Here is a 21820-nt window from a genome sequence, read left to right as displayed (position 1 = left end):
ATGTCTCCTGTCAGAATGGGGATCCACTTGTTTACACTGGCAGATCCCTGTTCTGCCTCTGTACTAGGCGATCGAGGGTCACTGGCGGACATCGAGTCCGCCAGACCCACGGGCATGCTCCCCCAGCATGCAGCGGGAGCGAGAGTGTGCGGCTGGTGGCATGCAGCCACCCGCAACTGCGTCTGCGCGACCTGCCGCGTAGCTATGGTGATTCGCGCAGGAGAGCCTACCTGCCACCGTATAATGATGGCGGCTGGTCGGCAAGTGGTTAAAATTACACTGAAATTATAATTCTGGTACAAAGCATTTAAAAGGTATTTATAAATGAAATACTTCTTCTTTAACTTTTGCACTTTTTAACTGGTTTTAAATGGGTAATTTAATAGAAATAAGGGTGAAAAGGAGGTACAGTAATATGTTGTAATAATATTGCGAGTAACGCGGTTAATGAGCTTTTCGCAATACTAGCTATTATTTTTTTTAAATCCTGACTCGGTTTGCAAGCATTGTCTCGCAACACGAGCAAGATTCAAGCCTCTACGGTGTGCAGTACCGCATTTGGCCAGAGGTGCAGGGGCACCGGTGACACTTGTAGCCGCTCAAATGCACTCAGAGCCACTCGGAAACTCCGAGTTCCCGAGAGTTTCTGTGTGCATCCGTGCGGCTTCGAGTGTTTCCGAGTGTCTCCGGTGCCGCCCCTACCTCTGGCCACATGTAGTACTGCTTAGAATAGAAGTCACTGTGGAACAAATTACCTGAGTTTCCATTGACTTCTATGGGGAAACTCGCTTTGATATACGAGTGCTTTGAATTACAAGCATTTTTCTGGAACGAATTATGCTCGTAATCCAAGGTACCACTGTAATTAGGGCTAAATAGGAAAACTGAATGTGTCAATAAGGGGTTAAAGATTAAGTTCACCTTTAAAAATGGTTAATGGCTACCTTTTACAGAAGAATAATATATATATTTGCATGAAAAAAATGTGCATTTTTTTAAAATTGAAGCTTGCAAAGCATTGCACAGTGCATTGCATTCAGTGGAACGTGGGCAGAATGTCAGGCTCCAGGTCTCTGCCTATAACTGTGTATAGGCTTTCAGTTGGAGATCTGGAGGAAGTGTCAATGGACTAGGGGTGTGGTGATCACTGCATTTATGTTCCATCTGCTGTGGTGACAGGCGGAAATTGTAATTCATTTATTAGGGATGGGAAAGTTGCTTAGCAATATTTTACATGTTACATCCTAAATATGAGTTTGCCTTTAGCTAGAGACAAATTAAATTAAAACAAAAAAACACAAAAAACTTTATCGGGTTGATTTAACTGACAGCATCTGCAAATCAAAGCTTATCCCTTTGATATGCAAATTATTAAATAAGTAGATCCAAAGTAACAATGTTGCATTATATTTCTCTATTTCTGAACAGTATTCTTTTTTTGACAGCAGCAGCTGCTAGAGCGTATGCATGTACACATCAACACTCAGCATAATTTTAAGAACTGGGAAATGCCTGTAAGTGGATGGAGGGGGGACATGGCAGCAGGACTGGATGTACTACACACCTGCGTACTTTGAGGATGTTTTTTAGGTGTGTGTAGCATGCTCAATGTCCTGAACTATTTTAAATTTGTGCTATTATATATTTCATGTATAGTACTGAAAATTCAGGGACCTGAGTGGGGGATGCTTCTTTGTATTACAACACACAAGGGTCCCGTGCAAACCACGGAATTTCAATTAAACTGGGAATCCCACATGGTTTATAAAAGATGTGGTTGAACTGGACTGGGAGCATGCTTATCAGTATTTGAAAGTGTTTGGAAAGAGAAAAAAAAATAGAGTACAGTGGACAATTTGCTACAGACTTGTATTTTGGACTTGGGCAGCAAACCTATGTAATCATTTTCTCTTAATGGATTCGATTTAATGCCAATATAATTTTACTCAATTGCTATCTTAAGGGAAGTGAAAGAAAAAAAAAACAGCTGCACAAAGTTTAATATTAAATGTACCTACAATATGTCTACAAACCCATGAACTTATACTCTTTTAAACTTTATTTAAACATAATAATTTGCCCATACATTTTTGGAAACCATGTCTCTTTAATGAGGGCATAAGGCAGTGTAAAGTGCCACACAGTACTATTCTAGCAAGACCTAATTAGGAGGGAATGGATGGGACTTACTGAATCATCATACTGAATCATCAAATCTCATTAAATATACCCTGAAGAACTGTATGCATTTAAATAGAAATTCATCGTCACAAGTTTCTCATGATTTCTCAGGAACTATATATTCATTTCTCCAGAGGGCAGTAGGATAAGAGACCTAATATGCACATTTGCATAGAATCAATCCCAAAATTTGATAGAAACGTTGTCTTGTAAGAGCATGCTGAGATGGCTCTGAAGTTTTCAAAATCATTGTTCTAGTACGTACTGTACTAGAACTTTTACATTTTACAGGCAAACCTAAACTGGACCAAAGTAGCCTTATTTCTTCTAACACTGCAACTAATGAGAAAAAAACAAAGCTAGTAGAAAAACTACTATTAAAGAAAGGAAAAAAAATGCATCACCCTCAACACTAAATGCACTTTAATCGTCGTACATTGTCTGGCATAAGATATTCACAAAACGCAAGGCTGAGCTGTAGCCAATGACTGCAACAATGTTTACAAAATTACATATACATAGACTCATGCCTATGAGCTTAGCTTCTTATAATTCCTGCAGATTTGGTTTGATTTACCACTACTCTTTGTCATCTGCCTTTTACCTAGTTATTTATCCATATACAGCTATCCCCCTAGAGCTTTCATTGTCAACATCTGTACCAGGGCATTATGTGGAACAACAACAAATACTTTATCAAAGTCCAAATACTGTATAGCAGAGTAATGTAACATACAGATTTAACAGTACCTACCTACAGTACCTCTTCATAAAAAAATGTATCCTGTTATAAATATTCTATCATAAATAAACCTATGCAGATTGTCTGTTATTAGAGTGATGTCTATTAAATATTGTTATATATTATCTCTCAAAATACACACACAACAAGTTTCAGGCTTACTGGCCTGTAGACTGTTAACATCACAGTACCAAAAGGTCCCAAATAATCAGTTAGGTGTTTTCGCAGTAGGGTTGATTAACCAACGTTTGCTTAAAATACACTAGCAGACTCTGCGACTGAGGTCTAACACTGTATAAGTCCAAGGTGTGACATTCCCACCTGGATTTTGAGACAAAATTGTATATTTAGATCCAAAGCAATTAAAATAAATTTAACTCCTAACTCCCACACCTTGCATTGCACTGTAATAAAACTTTAAGTAAAGGCTGGGTTAAACAGAGAGATGAAAATAGGCTACAAATGTATCAGATACTGTGCATTGTCAAAAGCGGGAGCGTTATTAATAATGTGGGTTTCTTTTTTCGGTCCCAAGTCTGCTAGGCATAAATCTTTATATACAGAGAGAGAAGAAAGCTGAGAACGCTAATTATACTTTCAGATTCATACCTTATACCCTTGCACAGTTATGTTGGTTTAAAGCTTTGCCTAACTCGAAATCTGCCTGCAAATTAAGTCTGGAACTGGCAATCTCTCCTTTCTCTTGACAGGCAAAGAGGACAGAAACTAGTGGCAGATTAAGTATACACCAGGCCTTAGGCTGTTTTCAGTTCAGTCCAGCCTGTCACAATACATACAGTAGATACTTTCCCACAAATTGTATTGCCAATCCCAGAGGTGCAGCAGGCCATTGGGGAAGTGTTCCTTTACTCAGGGTGTTTTTGCACCCAGTGAACATATTTCACTATACTCAGGGCTGCTTTAACCAATTAAGGACCTGGCCTATTTCTCAGACTCGGTGTTTTTTTAAGTTAAAATAATAATTTTTTTGCTAGAAAATTACTTAGAACCCCCAAACATTTTTTGCAAAAAATACACTTTTTTTAATTAAAAAAATAAGGCAACAGTAAAGTTAGGCCATTTTTTTTTTATATTGTAAAAGATAATGTTATGCTGAGTAAATTAATACCCAACATGTCACGCTTCAAAATTGCGCCTGCTCTTGGAATGGCGACAGACTTTTACCCTTAAAAATCTCCATAGGCGACATTTAAAAATTTCTACAGGTTACCAGTTTTGAGTTACAGAGGAGGTCTAGGGCTAGAATTATTGCTCTCGCTCTAATGATCACGGTGATACCTCACATGTGTGATTTGTACACCGTTTTCATATGCTGGCGCTACTGACGTATGCGTTGGCTTCTACACACAAGCTCGTCGGGACGGGGCACTTTAAATTTTTTTTTTTTTTCTTATTTATTTTACTTTTATTTTTTATTTTGACACTGTCCTTTTAAAAAAAATGTTTTGGGTCACTTTTATTCCTATTACAAGGGATGTAAACATCTCTTGTAATAGACAAAAAGCATGACAGGATCTCCTAAATATGAGATCTGGGGTCAAAAAGACCTCAGATCTCATATTTACATTAAAATGCAATAAAAAAAAAAATTCTCCTTTAAGAGCATTGGACGGAAGTGACATTTGACGTTGCTTTCGCCAGTCAACGCTATGGAGCCGAGTGGGGGCCATCTTCCCCTCACTCGGCAGCCAGCCAAACAAGGGAGACGACCCGATTGTCTCCGCCGCTACTGGTGGCTCCGGTAAGCGGCGGAGACCAACGGAACGTGGCATGAGGGGGGCCCCTCTGCGCCCCCAATAAAAGTGATCATGCGGCAAATCCGCCGAAGAGACCACTTTTATCTGAAAGCAGACCTCCCGCTGAAGCAAGTGCAGTTGCTCCAGAGCTTACTAAATGAGCTAAAGCTCTGATGTCTCCATTATCCAATCGTGTAAGCAAAAATGCTGGTTTTTAAATTTTCCTTGCATGTGATTCGGTATTCTTTGTAAAGAGAAGCTTTACCTCATTTACTAAACTCTGGAACAACTGCACTTGCAGAATGTAAGTGTAATTGCAGAGTGCATAGGGGGTTATTTACTAAAACTGGAGAGTGCAAAATCTGGTGCAACTCTGCATAGAAACCAATCAGCATCCAGGTTTTATTGTCAAAAACTAATTGAACAAACTAAAGTTAGAAGCTGATTGGCTACCATGCACAGCTGCTCCAGATTCTAAGTGTACCAGCTTTAGTAAATCTACCCCATAGTCTATTTGACCTTAGTAAAACAGCCATATTGGTGCATTACTGTTCAGTGCTGTGAAATGCAGGTGCGGTCTGGATATGCATTGGGGTGCCATTCAACATGATTGCCACTGCAGCACAGCAATACATGTAATATGCATTAACACAGTGTAATGGATCAAATGGAATGCTTTTCTCCAGTGTCCCTGCCATTTAGCAAATCACCTCACACAATCTTTGCCTCTCTGTAGTCTCTACTTTTATGCAGCTCCAGCCAGAGCAGTTAGAAAGGGGGAGGAGGAGAGCCAAAAGAGATTATTTGTGCTGTGCAGGACACAGGTCTTGCCAATTGGAGGAGAGGAAACAGCTCAGGTCATAACATAAATCCTCCTTCTCTCCTTCAGTAAATCGAATTTATGGTGACAGTGGCAGAGGAAGCACCTGAAATAGCCATAATATATATAACAGCCCAAAAAAGAAAAGAATCACTCTCTATACTAGTTCTAAAGGGCTGTGTGTGCCCAAAGTGTTATGGCGCGTACACATGGTCGGATTTTCCGATGGGAAAAGTTCGATGGGAGCACAAAATTTGAGATCTGTAATTCCGATCGTGTGTACACAATTCCGTTGCACAAAGTCCAACGCATGCTTGGAATCAAGCAGAAGAGCCGCACTGGCTACCAAACTTCATTTTTTTTTGGCTCGTCATACGTGTTGTACGTCACCGCGTTCGTGACGTTCAGAATATCTGAAACGATTTGTGTGACCGTGTGTATGCAAGACAAGTTTGAGCCAACATCTGGCGGAAAAAAACATGGATTTTGTTGTCGGAATGTGCGATCGTGTGTACGCGGCATTGGAGTGCGGACTTTAAAGTTCAAATGTAAATTTGCCACTGGTGGTAACTTGACTTTGATTTCAACAAACATACAGTGGGGATAGGAGATCTCATTTTTGTTGTATCTATTGAGTACAGCTGATGATTTGGGGTATATTTTGATTGTGTGCCATCCAAACCCAGAAAACAGGAGAAAATCATTTGGTAGCATATTCAGTTTTTTTTATCCCTTTTATTTTCAATAATTGTTTTGCTTGTCTATATCTTCCCACTTAACTTTTTATTGTAACTTTAGATAACTATTTTGTATATATGCACTGTCCACCTTTAACCACTTCAGCCCTGAAAGGATTTACCCCCTTCCTGACCAGATTACTTTTTGCGATTTTGCATTGCTTTAACTGACAATTGCGCGGTCGTGTGATGTTGCACCCAAACAAAATTGATGTCCTTCTTTCCCCACAAATAGAGCTTTCTTTTGGTGGTATTTGATCACCTCTGCGGATTTTATTTTTTGTGCTATAAACAAAAAAAAGAGCGACAATTTTGAAAAAAAAAAAAACACAATATTTTTTACTGTTTGCTATAATAAATATCCCCCAAAAATATATAAAAAAAACTATTTTTAAATAGGAGATAGTTTTATGGCATTTTTATTATTAATTTTTTTATTAGTAATGGCTGCGATCTGCAATTTTTATTGTGACTGTGACATTATGGCGGACACATTGGGCACTTTTGGCACTATTTTGGGACCATTGTCATTTATACAGTGATCAGTGCTACAAAAATGCACTGATTACTGTGTAAATGACATTGGCAGGGAAGGGGTTAATCACTTGGGGGGCGATCAAGGGGTTAAGTGTGTCCTAGGGAGTGATTCTAACTGTGGGGGGATGGGCTACTACTCACATGATAGCTATCACTGCTCCCGATGACAGGGAGCAGTGATCTCTGTCATATCACTAGGCAGAACGGGAAATGCCTTGTTTACAAAGGCATCTCCCCCTTCTTCCACTCCGTGACCGTGACCACAGGTCCTGCGGACATCGAGTCCGCGGGAGCCACGGTCACAGTGCACACAGCGCATCTTAAAGGGGACGTACCTGTACACCCTTTTGCCCACCCATGCCATTCTGGCGACGTATAGCGACGTGAAGCGGTCAGGAAGGGGTTAATGTAGTTGTTAAGGCAAAGGGTTTTTTATCTGAATGGATTCTCCGGTTCCTACAATAGCAGTGCCCCTCAGCCCACCTTAAACACTTACCTGAGTCCTGTATTGATCCAGCGCTCTGCCCTGCTTCAGCTCTTCTTTCCCCTCTTCCTTCTCTCAGAAGCTTCCCAAAAGCTTGGTACACACTATGCGTATTTTCTGTGCAACCCAGCAGGTTAAATGGAAAAAGCAGTCAGCTCCAGTTGAAGCCGCTGTACTAACGATCCCACGCTAGTACAGTGACCTCCCCCGCTGAGCTGTTGTGTTCTGACAGGGGAACGCCCCCCCCCACCAAAACACTCTGATCAGTGTTCTCAGCCTCTGTTTGATTGCACTAACGTAGGAATTATTTCAAAGCGACAGTTAACTCTCTTAGTGAAATTGTCTGGTTTAGCTAACCTTCACTGCTAGAAAAAGCAGTGTGCGTGTGGTCTGCAGGAGAGTAGTGTATGCTGAATAGAAGTGTCGGAAGCAGACATCCCTCACAAGCCTATATCTGACAGTGGTGGCAGCTTGTGTATTTGCATGCGTGTGTTACCTGTTTCTTTGTCTGAACTGATTTTTGGATCCCCGTGATTTGTTGCCAGCATGCTGGTAATTTTTCCAAGGACATGAGATGAAAAACAATCTCTTGCAGTTTCCTTATTCATCATTCCTTTTATCTTTTACCCTCCCTCTTCCTTTCATGACACTGCATTAGTGAGCCATGCGGCTAAAACTGTAGTGACCTAATTGTGTTTATTTAAAATGATTCCTGGAATTGCTTTACTCGTGGTCACAATTTTTCTTCTTTGTGAGCCTTATTTATTTAACAGAAGAGCCGATCGTCTGCATGTGTGGATGCACCCTACTTCTCCTATTCTTAGCATTACTCCAGATGGTAAAGTAACTTAGAGTGCAGTGATGATATAGATTAAATCCTGGTGAAGTAGCTACCTACATAATTTGATCATTTCAGAGCACATCTGAAAACTGTCCCTTTACGTATAAAAAAATTCCATGATTATAATGTTGACATGTTTAAAGTATATAACTCTTGACTAGACTTACAACATTTAAGTGTTCATGGTTTAATGCAGTACTGTACTCTAAAGTTTGCTGGAATAGAAAACTAAAGGGTAAGTAAAGTCCTGACTTACATACTGTTATTTTCTAGGGCAAATTGCTGTTTCAGAATCCCTTCAGTGTGTCTGAATGCCTAGATTCACAAAATATATTCTAAATGGGAGTATCAGAGTTTAAATTGTCTGATCTTTCATTTCAGGAGAGATCATATGACCAAGTGCTGTGAGACACATGGCAAGCAAAGAAGGGAAAAAACATGGGACGGTTTTATTTTCAAGAAAGGATGTCTGTCAACCCATTTGTTTCTCTTATGCACCCCAGATAAACTGTAGTTTTATGTTAACATTTGAGTTATGGTCCACTTTAAATACACAGTGCTTTTTATTATTTTATTGGCTGGCAAATCCATTATTCTCTTTACTCTTTAATACAAAGTTTTGTATCTCAGTTACTATGGCTTGTTATTTATCTGGCATGATGCTGATAACGGGATTGGCTAAAACGCAGTGACCTGGTTCTGTTTGCAGAACTTGCTTGTTGGCTTCCAGCCTGTATGATTCCCCAGCAGAATACCAAGAGTTATCCTAATTAAATAACTGCCTCTGGACTATCAGCTTTGCAAGATATTTTTTTTTCAGCTTGCATATAATATTTTTTTAAGATTGCTTAATGATGTCATAATACATCCCTGAAGTTAAAAGCTTTTGGGTGTTAGAACAGTTGTCTATTTTTACTAGTTTCGAAGAGGGTATGGCTTAGATATTAAAAAAATATTCAGTCGTGTACAAATAAGGAAATTACGTTAACACATCTAAAAACTTTGGAATGGCAGACAATAAAATGTTGGCTCTCATTTCAAACTTTAGCAGAGTCAAGAAGTTCCTTGTGGATCTGTGTTAAACTAAACACCTGTGATTATAACTTTCACATACATTTTAAAATGTATTCAGCTCTTACTGGGTTAAATGTTCAAAAAAATGCCATTTATCCAAAGCCCATACAGAATGCAATGGTAGTCAAGGTCAAATTTTATCTAAACCCCAAAACGAAAATGTATTATATTGCAGCATTATGTTTTTTAGATGTGGTGTTTGCATTTGTCTTTTTTTATTTTCAGGATGTTTTCCCCTGATTTTCACATGGAAAGCCTGCAAGTAACACATAATTTGGCTACTCTAACTCCTCCACAGTGTTGATGGAGTGAGCAATGGTTGTCATCCACATCGACTTTAAACCTGTCTGCATTTATTCATCTCCATTTCATAAGGGATACAGGGGATAAAAGAAAACTAAGCATGTCTGTGCTTTTCATTTAGCTCACTGGAAGAGACAGGGACACTGCAATGTATAAAATGTTTGTTGTTAGGTTTAATTGCTCTGTCCATTGTGATGGTGCCAGCACTGTTACTGGCTGTGCTGGTACTGGATCTACAGGCACTGGTACTGGATGGCACTGACTGAGCAAGTACTAATTTTGGATGGCACTGGCATTATTCTAGCTGGCACTGGTACTGGGTGAGACTGGTTATGGGTGGCATTGGTAGTGGTTGGCATGGGTACTGGATGGCACAGCTATTTTGTGATCAGGAGTGAATCTCTCCCATTTTTCTTACACCTGAACACTGAGAGTCGGTTCACACTGAGGCAGCACGACTTCCAGCGCGACTTGAACAGACAGACAGACTTGAACACAACTGCAGTGGCGACTTGCAAAACTACTTCTATATAGAAGTCTATGCAAGTTGCCTCAAGTCACCCCCAAAGTAGCACAGAACCTTTTTCTAAGTCGGAGCAACTTGCACCGCTCCGATTAGAACAGTTCCATTGTACAGAACGGGACGCTACTTGTCAGGCGGCTAAGTCGCCTGACAAGTCGTCCTAGTGTGAACCGGCTCTTAGTGAAAGGAAAGAGAGAACTGGCTGCTAATTTCAGCCATTGTTTAAATTTTGTGATTATTGTGATCTGCCCTTTCCAATGAATAGTGTAGTTATGGTGTGCAAGAGTGCGTGCAAGAGAAAAAAAATGTATGTTTTAAATTGTTTTAAATTGTCAACAGCACTCTAAAATATCCACATTCCATCTGTTTAAATACAGTAATTGGACAAAATATGGTTAAACAACTTTTTTCTTCCTTAGTTACTGCCAGTCTTAAGCTGGGTACACACTATCCAATTTTCTTTAGATTTTCTCCTTTAGATTTACCAAAACCATATAATATGAGGTCAAATTTGAATGCAATCAGGCTGGACCTTCCACTACATAGTTGAAGGTAAATCTAAAGGAAGTCAAACATATCAAACAACATAAGTTGTTGTGTGTATCCAGCTTTATAATGCTATCATTCATCATAATACCAGTGCCTAACAACCTCACCCACTATAAAATAACATCAAGAAATACAGAGAAAAGCATATTAAAATAAAATAACAAAATTATAGTATGCAAAAGAAGTCAACATACGCTGGCTGAAAGACTAAAATAATATTATCCTTTTTTAAGCTTACACAAAATACAGCTTGCATAATAAAATAACTTCCTGCTCTATTTCCAAATCAGTAAATCACTTGTTTGAACCTATTAACCACTTCAATACCCGCGTATAGTCATATGACGTCCACAGATGGGATCTCCCATCCTGGGTGGACGTCATATGACGTCCTGGGATTCCCGGCCGTCTAGGGGGCGCGCGCCCGCCCGCCACATTCCTCGGGACCCGGTGCGTGTGCCCGGCAGCCGCGATGTCCGCCGGGCACCCGCGATTGCCCGTTAACCGGGCCGGCATGTGGATCTGTGTGTGTAAACACAGCCTGTCAGCTCTGAGGAGAGCGATCTGTGTTCCCAGAACAGAGGAACACAGATCGGTCTCCTCCCCTAGTGCGTCCCCTCCCCCTTCAGTTAGAATCATTCCCTAGGAAACATACTTAACCCCTCCCCGCCCCCTAGTGGTTAACCGCTTCACTGCCTGTCACATTTACACAGTAATCAATGCAATTTTATAGCATTGATCGCTGTATAAATGTGATTGGTCCCAAAAATGTGTCAAAAGTGTCCGATGTGTCCGCCATAATGTCGCAGTCACCAAAAAAAATCGCGATCGCCGCTAAAAAAATAAAAAAAATTTTTTTAAAAAAAAAATGCCATAAATCTATCCCGTATTTTGTAGACGCTATAACTTTTGCGCAAACCAATCAATATACGCTTATTGTGATTTTTTTTACCAAAAATATGTAGAAGAATACGTATCGGCCAAAACTGAGGAAAAAATGTGTTTTTTTTAAAAAAAATTGGGATATTTATTATAGCAAAAAGTAAAAAATATTGTGTTTTTTTCAAAATTGTCGTTCTTCTTTTGTTTATAGCGCAAAAAATAAAAACCGCAGAGGCGATCAAATACCACCAAAAAAAAGCTCTATTTGTGGTGAAAAAAGGACGTCAATTTTTTTTGGGTACAACGTCGCACGACCGCGCAATTGACGTTTAAAGTGCGACAGTGCTGAAAACTAATAATTGGCCTGGGAAGGAAGGGGGTGAAATTGCCCTGTATTGAACCGGTTAAAAGCTAATGTAAGAATACTGTATATTGTTGAAAAGTATGATTGTTGAAAAGTATGATTGAAAAATCAGAATAGTATTTGTAATTGTAATATTTCCCTAAATTATAGTGTAAGTGGGCAGCAATTTAGCATATTATCAATGTAAACATATTATAACGTACTAGACATGATGCCTATCTGCAAAAAATACATATTTTTTTAATTATCTTAAATAGGGAGCACATAGGCAACAGCCTATTAGTGTAATGTCTGTCCAAATATCAGTGGCTTAATGTAACATTTAAATCCTCTTTTGTCAATCAGATCCATTTTCATGGAAACCGGCATGCCGTTGAATTAATTACTTTGCTAAAAGTTACTTTAACAGCTGGCAAATAAAATGAATGGCTGTCTTTTCATTTTTGGTTCATTTCCATGGAAATGTGTTTACTTCTTATTTGCCATCTGTACTGAAGAACTGTCAATACGTTTTTCCTTTTTTACAGGACAATTAGTAGCAGAAATGAATTTAATTCTAAATAGCTCCTTGTTTAGCAAATATTTCTTAAAAGAAAAAACAATAAAAAAAAAGGCTTATTGTAATCATGTTAGTTAATTAAGCAAAGTAATAAGTCCTTTAAATAATGGTACATATCAATCATTTTGTTTTCAGACCCATAGATTTTTTAAATGGGCTTTAGAAACGTCCCTTTGTTAATGATAATGTTTTATCTTAGACATTTTATGGTTTCTTGTGACAGATTAAAATGTAAAATTTACAACTTAATGTTTTGATTAATTGCCAACAGGGGTTATGTATATGTACTTCCTGCAAAAGTTCAAAGCACCTATCCACTAACACTCTATATATATATATATATACATATATTATAAATACACAGTATTTCACAAAAGTTAGTAAACCCCTCACATTTTTGGAAATATTTTAATATATCTTTTCATGTGACAACACTGAAGAAATTACACTTTGCTACAATGTAAAGTAGTGAGTGTACAGCTTGTATAACAGTGTTAATGAGCTGTCCCCTCAAAATAACTCTACACACAGCCATTAATGTCTAAACCGCTGGCAACAAAAGTGAGTACACCCCTAAGTGAAAATGTCCAAATTGGGCCCAATTAGCCATTTTCTCTCTCCGGTATCATGTGACTTGTTAGTTTTATAAAGTCTCAGGTGTGAATAGGGAGCAAGTGTGTTAAATTTGGTGTTATCGCTCTCACTCACTCATACTGGTCACTTCAACATGAAATTCAACATGGCACCTTGTGGCAAAGAACTCTTTGAGGACCTGAAAAAAATGTTGCTCTACAGAAAGATGGCCTAGGCTATAAGAAGATTGTCAAGACCCTGAAACTGAGCTGCAGCATGGTGGCCAAGACCATACAGTGGTTTAACAGGACAGGTTCCACTCCGAACAGGCCTCGCCATGGTTGACCAAAGAAGTTGAGTGTACGTGCTCAGCGTCATATACAGAGGTTGTCTTTAACATATACATATACACACACTTTATTCTTAGCTGCCCAGTCCATATCTCTAGAAACCAAGAAATGTATTGGAACTGATCCAAAAATAGTGATGAGTAATATTATATGTACATGCTCATGGACACAAAGGGGTTGATTTATTAAAGACAAATAGGCTGTTCATTTTGCAAGATACATTTCCCCCTATATTGGCTAATGTGGTAAACATTTGCTTTGCAAAAAATATCTAATCAAGTGCAAAGAAAAAAAAGAGTATTTTTACTCGCATGTGATTGGATGATGGAAATCAGCAGGACTTTAACTTACTCACTAAGCTAGGAGAAAATTCCCTTGCAAATGGACCAGTGTTTGTTCCTTTAGTAAAGCCCCAAAATTTGTGAACATATGTACTTTGATATACACAGTGTCATTACAAATTCCTGGGCCTATTGTTAAGTACATTTCACTACGGGAGTGTTAAACCTTCAAATAGATTGTTTCTGAAATCAGTCAACTTCCAGTGCTTTGTGAACTCTTCTGACTGGACCTGACTAACTAGAGAAAAGTGTAATAAGCAGAATCTTATATGGAAGCACTCACTCTGTGGTAGCATATTCTGCTTCACATGCATCATCATGGCAACAACATCTCTGTGACTAAGAAGTGAAGATAACCTTCAGGGCTCAATTTTAAGAAAATGTAGAATAAAATAATGGTGCCTTGAGGCTTAAAACAGGAGCCTCTCACTCAATGAGATCTTATTAAAAGTTCTCATTCTTGTTGCTATTCTACAGCTCAGATGGTAACAACGGTAACTATGACCTGTGACATAGCACCCCAGCATAGCAAGCACTTTTCATACTTTTACAGGAATATACAGTATCTTATGAATATATTTTCTGAAGAACATTCAGAGTTCCTTTGTAATCCTTCCTTGCTTATGGGGCTCCCAAATGGATAATTCATTAACTCCTAATAAAAGCTCTGAATATTGTATTTTAAGTACCTTTTTTATTAACATGTTACTTTTAGCATCTTCTCGAATGTAATAGTCTAGCTGCACATTTATGATGTTGTACAGTTTCATGCAGGCCACTTACAATTCAGATGTGCTTTAACATCACCTATTCACTGACCTCACTAAAAATAATCTGTCTTGAATCAGCAAGCACATATATCAGGTTTCCTTGAGTGACTAGATTTTCATAATGACTCTGATTATCAGATTAGTCAGAAATACAATGTTACAAATTAGTAGGAAATTACATTTTAATAGGTTCAGCTTTACTTTGATCTTTTAATTCTCTGTGAAATCCTGCAATATGTAAAATGATAATAAAAAACGAACATCTGTAACTTACCAAAAATGTATGTAAATTATGTCAAACTAACGAAACAATATTTTTAAGGATACAACTATACGGCTCAAAAAGCACATATAGTGTATGTAAAACTCTAACAACGAACTTCACTTAATTGCTCCCTTTGGACTGCTAAATGTATAATTAAACGTGTTTTTCCACTTTAGAAAACTAGCAGTGCTGTTCCAGGCTCCCTTGTCCCAATCTGGTGGCTCACACTGTGGGGGCTGCCTGGGAAGAGCTCGCCACGGCTCAGTACACTAAATCCAGCAAAGAAAGTATCCTGAACACCGAAGACCAATATGCCCAACAGTCATGTGAATGAAAGCAGTCTCAGCCCAGCTCCATCCAGGCCATGCTCCCGATGCATTTTGCCCTCCCACAGGGCTTAATCACGGAGGTGGGGACACCAAGAGGGAGTGGCCTGGGCAGAACTGGGCTGAGGCTAGTTTCATTCAAGTGATTGTTGGACATGTTTGTGTGCAATGCGTGGCTTCATTTGCTAAAAGTGTTTTTGTTATATCTGTGAGAGTAGTATGCAAGAATGCAGGTTGATTTTGCAAGAAATCCTGTGGACTAACTTCCTTTGCCTGTGCACAAGTAGGGAGGAGCTGGGGCTTATATAGATTATGAGGAGATGAGGAGCGGTCCGTGTTATTTGTAATTCATCAGAAAAGAGTTATGCAGGCTTGACATCCCTTGCTTAGGAATTTGTTGTCATGTCAGAGTGGAAGATATGAGTGCACTATAATTCTAACACTTCAACAGTTATTTTTCTGTACTTGTACAAAACATGGGTAAATGTGTATGTGTTCCAGAGATGTATTATATTTTTTTTAATTTAACCTTGACATACACTAAAAGTGACACCCAACGATATCCTTATTCTACAAAAGAATCCATAGAAATCTATTAGTTAATGGCCTTTCTGTGTTTTTCTGCCTCCTTGTAATGTCATCTGTGAGATCCCAAAGTTCTCCTTTTCCCTCTCACTTTTGTTTGTTTGGAACAAGCAGTGCACGTTAGTTGCGGTCATGTGCACTGCTCTATGCACACTACAAACGATAGTCAGAAGCACAGACAAGAGGGTAGCTGTTCCTACATACAATGGGACTATGGAAAACAAATGTAGCTGCCCCATAACAGGAAGTCTGATCACAGCAGCAAAAAAAAAAAAAGGAATTAGGAGATTTGTAGGACAATAGAAGGCACTTGTTTAGGGTAAAAATACTTACTTAAATAGAATTTTCTAAACCAGAGTTTAGTGTCATTTCAAGAGATTTCTTTTTTTTAATTCATTTAATTGAACAATAACTTTACCTCCACTTAGTTGCGTACAGGGGCCACCAACTCCTTTCCTAACAATATATCTGTGGCTGTTTATGTTGCATTGGCAAATTATATGCATTCTTTCAAATGTGATAGTATAGTGCTTTGAATTAGCAAGCAATACGGGGGGGGGGGTTATTTACTAAAGGCAAATCCACTGTGCACTACAAGTGCACTTGGAAGTGCAGTCGCTGCAGATCTGAGGGGGACATACAAGGAAATAAAAAACAGCATTTTTGCTTGTACATGATTGGATGATAGAAATAAGCAGAGCTTCCCCTCATTTCAGATCTTCCCCTCAGATCTACAGCGACTGGACTTTCAAGTGCCCCCAACTATACTTGGGGGCTTCTAATTTCACTGTTTCACGTTAAAACATACCAAAAAGTTACTTCTCACTTGGTCTTTAAATTGTTTATATATATATATATATATATATATATATATTAATATATAGTTTATTTTTTATCAATTAACAAAATGGAAAGTCAAATCAATATTGGTGTGACCAAAACAGCATCAATTCTTCCAGGTACACTTACACACATTTTTTTAAGCAACTTGACAGGTAGGATGTTCCAAACATCTTGAAGAACTAACTACATATCTTCTTTGGTTGTAGGCTGCCTTAAATCCTTCTGTCTCTTCATGTAATCCCAGACAGACTTAATGATGTTGAGATCAGGGCTCTGTGGGGGCCAAATGATGACTTCCAGGGGTCCTGGTTGTACGTTACCCTGAAGATTCTCAATGATATTGGCTGTATGTTTGGGGTCATTGTGCTGCTGCATCTTCCTGATGGTATGGCATGATGGATAATTATCTTCCTTCCTTCACACAGCATTGAGGACACCATTGATCCTGACCAAATCTCCAACTCCATTGGAAAAAATACAGCTCCAAACTTGAAAGGAACCTCTACCATGCTTCACTGTTGCCTGCATACACTCATTAGTGTACTTCGCTTCGGCCCTTCATAAATAAACTGCCTCCTGCTACAGCCAAATATTTAAAATTTTGACTTGTCAATCCATAGCACCTGCTACCATTTTGCTACACTCCAGTTCCTATTTTTTGTGCATAGTTGAGTCGCTTAGACTTGTTTTCATGTCAGAGGTGTGGCTTTTTTGCCACAATTTTTCCATGAAGACCACTTCCAGCCAGACTTCCCCGGACAGTAGATGAGTGTACCTGGGTCCAACTGGTTTCCACCAGTTCTTTGCTGATGGCACTGCTGAACATCTTTTGATGTCAAAGGGAAGTAAGCATGGTGGGTCTTTCATCTGCTGCATTAAGTTTCCATAACCGACCCCTGCATCTACAATGTTGCTTGTTTTATTTGTGCTTCTTCAAAAGGGTTTGAACAGCACAGCTTTAAATCCCAGTATGCTTTGAAATCTTTGCCTGGGAGAGACCTTTCCGATACACTCAGTTTTGCCATGGTGAATGACCATGAAACGGTCTTCCCCAACCTCACCTTTGTAGCAGACTTTGGCTGTTTCTCACTCAGTTTTAGCAATCCTATACAGCTGTTCCAGTTATTTACCGTGCTTCAACCTACATATGAAATTGACAATCATTAGCGTCTTCTTGATATAATTGGTTACTCATGCACCTGACTTTAATCCTACAAAATCCGGGGCTTTGTGCATGTATACAAAGTGTGCAAGTTTAAGAATTGATGCTAGTTTGAAGCCAAAGGGTAGTCACACCAAATATTGATTTGATTTGGATTTTTCTTCTGTTTGCTCACTTTGCACTTTGTAAATTGATAAAAATAAACAATTCATAATATATATATATTATGCACACATGCACATACACATACACATTTCCTTTCAAAAACTGATCATTAAAAACTTTGCTTGTAATTATTGATTGTGCAGTGATACAAATACTGTAGAAATATTTTGGATCAGAATTAGTGAACAGAACAAAATGTTTAAACGTATCTCCGTTTGCACAGATTGTACTTTTACAACTGTGCTGCTGCCGCTGAAATTAAACATTGCACATATTAAATTGAAGATAATAATTAAACATTTTTGCATATAAAAATGTATTCACAGGCTTATTTACATGATGTACATTTGGATCCAGCCATTACATAATTTTCCCAACACAAATAAAAAAACAACTAAAAATCAGTATAATTAGTCATCAAAAAGGATGCAATTTGCCAAAGTTGTCCCTCTGTAAACGATAGGTAACTATTGATAAAATGATGAATGCACACTGTACAGTGACAGAAGAGCAGTCTATCATTACCCTTTACATATCCAATTACACAGCAACAGCCCTGGACAATATTATTTTAAACAACATAAGGGAAATTTGGTCATAATGACAATATAAGCATTTTGGAAACAGTTTAGAACATTATTTTTACTTACCTCCTCTATGAATTACCAAAGAAGTCTCACTTCCCACAGGACATTCTTTTAGCAACTCTACTACTTCTAAATGGTTCAGATTCTGTACATTCTGCTGGTTGATCTCAACTATAAGATCCCCTTCGAATAAACCGGGGCATCCCTGAACGTCTAGAATTTGCTTCACTCGTTGTCCCGTTGGACTGTCTGCTATTGTGAAGCCAAAGCCCTGTGCCCCTTTCACAATGGTTAAGGTCATAAGTTCTGCTTGAGTGGCTCCAGAAGAAGCCATAGATACATTATCATCATGTGCAGGTGGAGGTGGGGGAAATGTATTTTCAATCTGACCATCTGCTGGGATGGAGTGCAAAGAAGGCATTTGTCTTTCTGCTACATCTGGTACAGATTGAGACGTCCTAGAAATGTATTCCAAATAGGTCTCATAATTATTTCGTCCATTTACCACCACTGGAGGCCTTTCTATTACTGCCAAAGGAGGAACCAAGCTGCTTGCAGGATCTTCAGGATCATAGGGCAGGGGATATCCTCGGCATAGCACCAAATTGACGCTCTGACCAATTGGAACTGACTGGAAGAGTTTTACCACATCTGCATGTGTGTGCCCGAGAACACAAACTTCATTAATATAGACAATGACATCACCTACAAACAGAACAAAATGTTTGACATAGTGAGATAACTGTAATCACTACTAAAATACAAGACTTGATATATTTACAAAATAGGTTGCTGTACACTGAAAAATTAAAAATCACTAGTGTAGAGTCTCAAAAATGGTTGAGAAATCTGATGGTCATGATATACACAGATTTTTTTAAAGTTTAATGCAACCATACTTAACTGAAATTTAAAATATTCAACCATTTAAGCATTAACAAGCAATTCTAATAGATCCGATTCACACAATTGTTATAGTAAATTTTTTAGAAGGCGGTTGGAAGATGCACTCAAGTTCAAGTCTGACAAATGTAACCAGCTGATATTGCTGAAACATAAAACCAGATGTGGCCCCACAAATTTACACCTGAATTATTCTGCATATTATTGTAATTTTGGCAGTGTACTCTTGTCTGGAAACCTCATCTGACATATCAGTGTGTGTTAATACAACCATATGTAAAATAATATAATTTCTTAAACCCCATTAAAAATATATGCACACCTAGGATCTAGAGCCAGTATTCTTAAAGGAGTTGTAAAGTCAGAAGGTTTTTTTTATCTTATTTCATTGTATGCATTAAGATAAAAAGCCTTCTGTGTGCAGCAGCCTCCCTAATACTTACCGGAGCCCCATCTCTATTCAGCAATGGCCACAAGTGTCTTGGTCATCCGAGACTCTTCCCCCTGATTGTCTGAGACAAAGCAGCGGCACCATTGGCTCCCACTGCTGTCAATCAAAGTCAGTCAGACAATCAGGAGATAGAGAGGGGGCGGGGCTGGGCTGCGGCTCCGTGTCTGAATTGACACAGGGGGCTGTGACTCAGCTCAGGTGCCCCCATAGCAAGCTGCTTGCTATGGGGGCACTCAACAGGAGGGAGGGGCAAGGAGCACAGAAGAGGCATCCGAGAAGAGGAGGAGCTGGGCTGTTCTGTGCAAATCCATTGCAACAGAGCAGGAAAGTATAACATGTTTGCTATTTTTATTGAAAAAAATTGAGACTTTACAATCACTTTAAGAAGGGGTATACAGAACATATAAAACAGTGCTCAGTGCAATTCAAGAACAATTCTGTGCAAAATTAGTGCTAATAAATCAATGAATAAGGCTTGGTTCCCACTGCCACGACTTGGGATCCGACTTGTGAGATTCAATGTTAGTCAATGAGAGCTGTCCTAATTAGCACTACTGAAGTCTCTCCGACTTTAGAAAAGATTCCTGCACTACTTCAAGGTGACTTGTGCCCATAGAAGTCACCTCAAAGTCAGATCCTCATGTTGTGATGTGATTTTGATCCAAACATTACAGGAAGATTACCCAGGCATTCCCTGAAGTTGCTTCAGTCACTTCAAGTCACTTCAAAGTCACATCAAGTCACACTGAAGTCACCTGGCAAAGTCGCACTGTAAGCCACACAACTTTTAGATCGTGGCAATGTGAACCGAGCATAAAGGTGCAAATTGTGATAAATTCGTTCAGTAAAGTGCACGAAATTTATTTGATTACTTTTCCCAAAGTGCTCTGAAAAAAACATTATTTCCAGTCTTCAAACAAGTGATAAGCAATAGTAGAGAGATAATGCCGATATTTAATAAATCGTTTGAGGATTTTATACTATGAAGAGTTTTATTCTCCTTATATTACACACCTGTACATTCTGATCCTAGAGCTCCGGAGTCATCCTTGGATGTAACCCACACCAGTAGGAGCAAATAGAGGATATTGGTGTGAGATAGATCCCCATAAAGACCTACAAGCTCAGCAGACTCTCCTTGCTATATGGTAAGGAAGGCCAACATATCTGGTGTGTGGAGTATTCACAGCCCCTCACAAGGTGGATGCACAGATATTATTGGGATATGGAGCACAACAGCACTTTCTTACAAGGAAGAGACTTTGATTTGCATAGCCATCACTTATGCACTTTATATGTCACCTTATGTTTTCCATAAATTTTATTGATTCATTTGACTTATTCACCACAAAGAAAAGTCTTTGGTTCATATAGCCATCATTGTATGCACTATATTATTATTATTATTATTATTATTATTATACAGGATTTATATAGCGCCGACAGTTTACACAGCGCTTTACAACATTAGGGCAGACAATACAAGTACAATACAATTCAATACAGGAGGAATCAGAGGGCCCTGCTCGTTAGAGCTTACAATCTAGGAGGGAGGGTCAAGTTATACAAAAGGATAATAGCTGTGGGGGATGAGCTAATGGAGAAAATAGTGCAGTTGTTAGATGGATGCAGGATAGGCTTCTCTGAAGAGGAAAGTTTTCAGGGATCGCCTAAAGGTGGATAAATTTGGAGACAGTCTGACAGATTGGGGTAGCAAATTCCAGAGGATGGGCGAGGCTCGGGAGAAGTCCTGGAGGCGGATATGGGAGGAGGTGATGAGGGAGGTAGAGAGCAGAAGGTCTTGGGAGGAACGGAGGTGGCGATTAGGTTGGTATTTTGAGAGTAGGCTAGTGATGTAGCTGGGGGCAGAGTTGTGGATGGCTTTGTAACTTATTGTTAGTATTTTGAATTTAATTCGTTGGGTGAGTGGTAGCCAGTGGAGGGATTGGCAGGGAGGGGTAGCAGACACTGAGCGGTTTGTAAGGTGGATGAGTCTGGCAGCAGCATTCATGATGGACTGAAGGGGGGATAGTCTATTTAAAGGTAAGCCAATGAGGAGGGAGTTGCAGTAGTCGAGGCGAGAGATAACCAGGGAGTGAATCAGGAGCTTTGTGGTTTCATTGGTTAGAAAGGGACGTAGTTTAGA

At 39.0% G+C, this 21820-nt stretch overlaps 1 protein-coding gene across 11 annotated transcripts in view; it reads right to left on the bottom strand.

The window, feature by feature from the left end:
- The window catches only part of MAGI2 (membrane associated guanylate kinase, WW and PDZ domain containing 2), a 1136189-nt gene that overhangs the window by 111399 nt on the left and 1002970 nt on the right, over positions 1-21820 (bottom strand). For 10 of the 11 annotated variants that reach the window (XR_012242816.1, XM_073619581.1, XM_073619580.1 and 7 more), the window contains one exon: positions 18384-19025. The exons of the other annotated variant lie outside the window; for it this stretch is intronic. Coding sequence is in view for 9 of the 10 variants with exons in the window: in XM_073619581.1 (XP_073475682.1) it covers positions 18384-19025 (642 nt within the window). In the remaining variant the exon portion in view is untranslated. The remainder of the gene's footprint in view (positions 1-18383; positions 19026-21820) is intronic. 11 annotated transcript variants of the gene reach the window in all.

Source organism: Aquarana catesbeiana, linkage group LG03 (genome assembly GCF_042186555.1).
Source record: "Aquarana catesbeiana isolate 2022-GZ linkage group LG03, ASM4218655v1, whole genome shotgun sequence".
In the NCBI taxonomy this organism is placed as follows: domain Eukaryota; kingdom Metazoa; phylum Chordata; class Amphibia; order Anura; family Ranidae; genus Aquarana; species Aquarana catesbeiana.
Note: the sequence above shows the minus strand (reverse complement) of the source record. Positions and strands in the feature narration are given on the sequence as shown.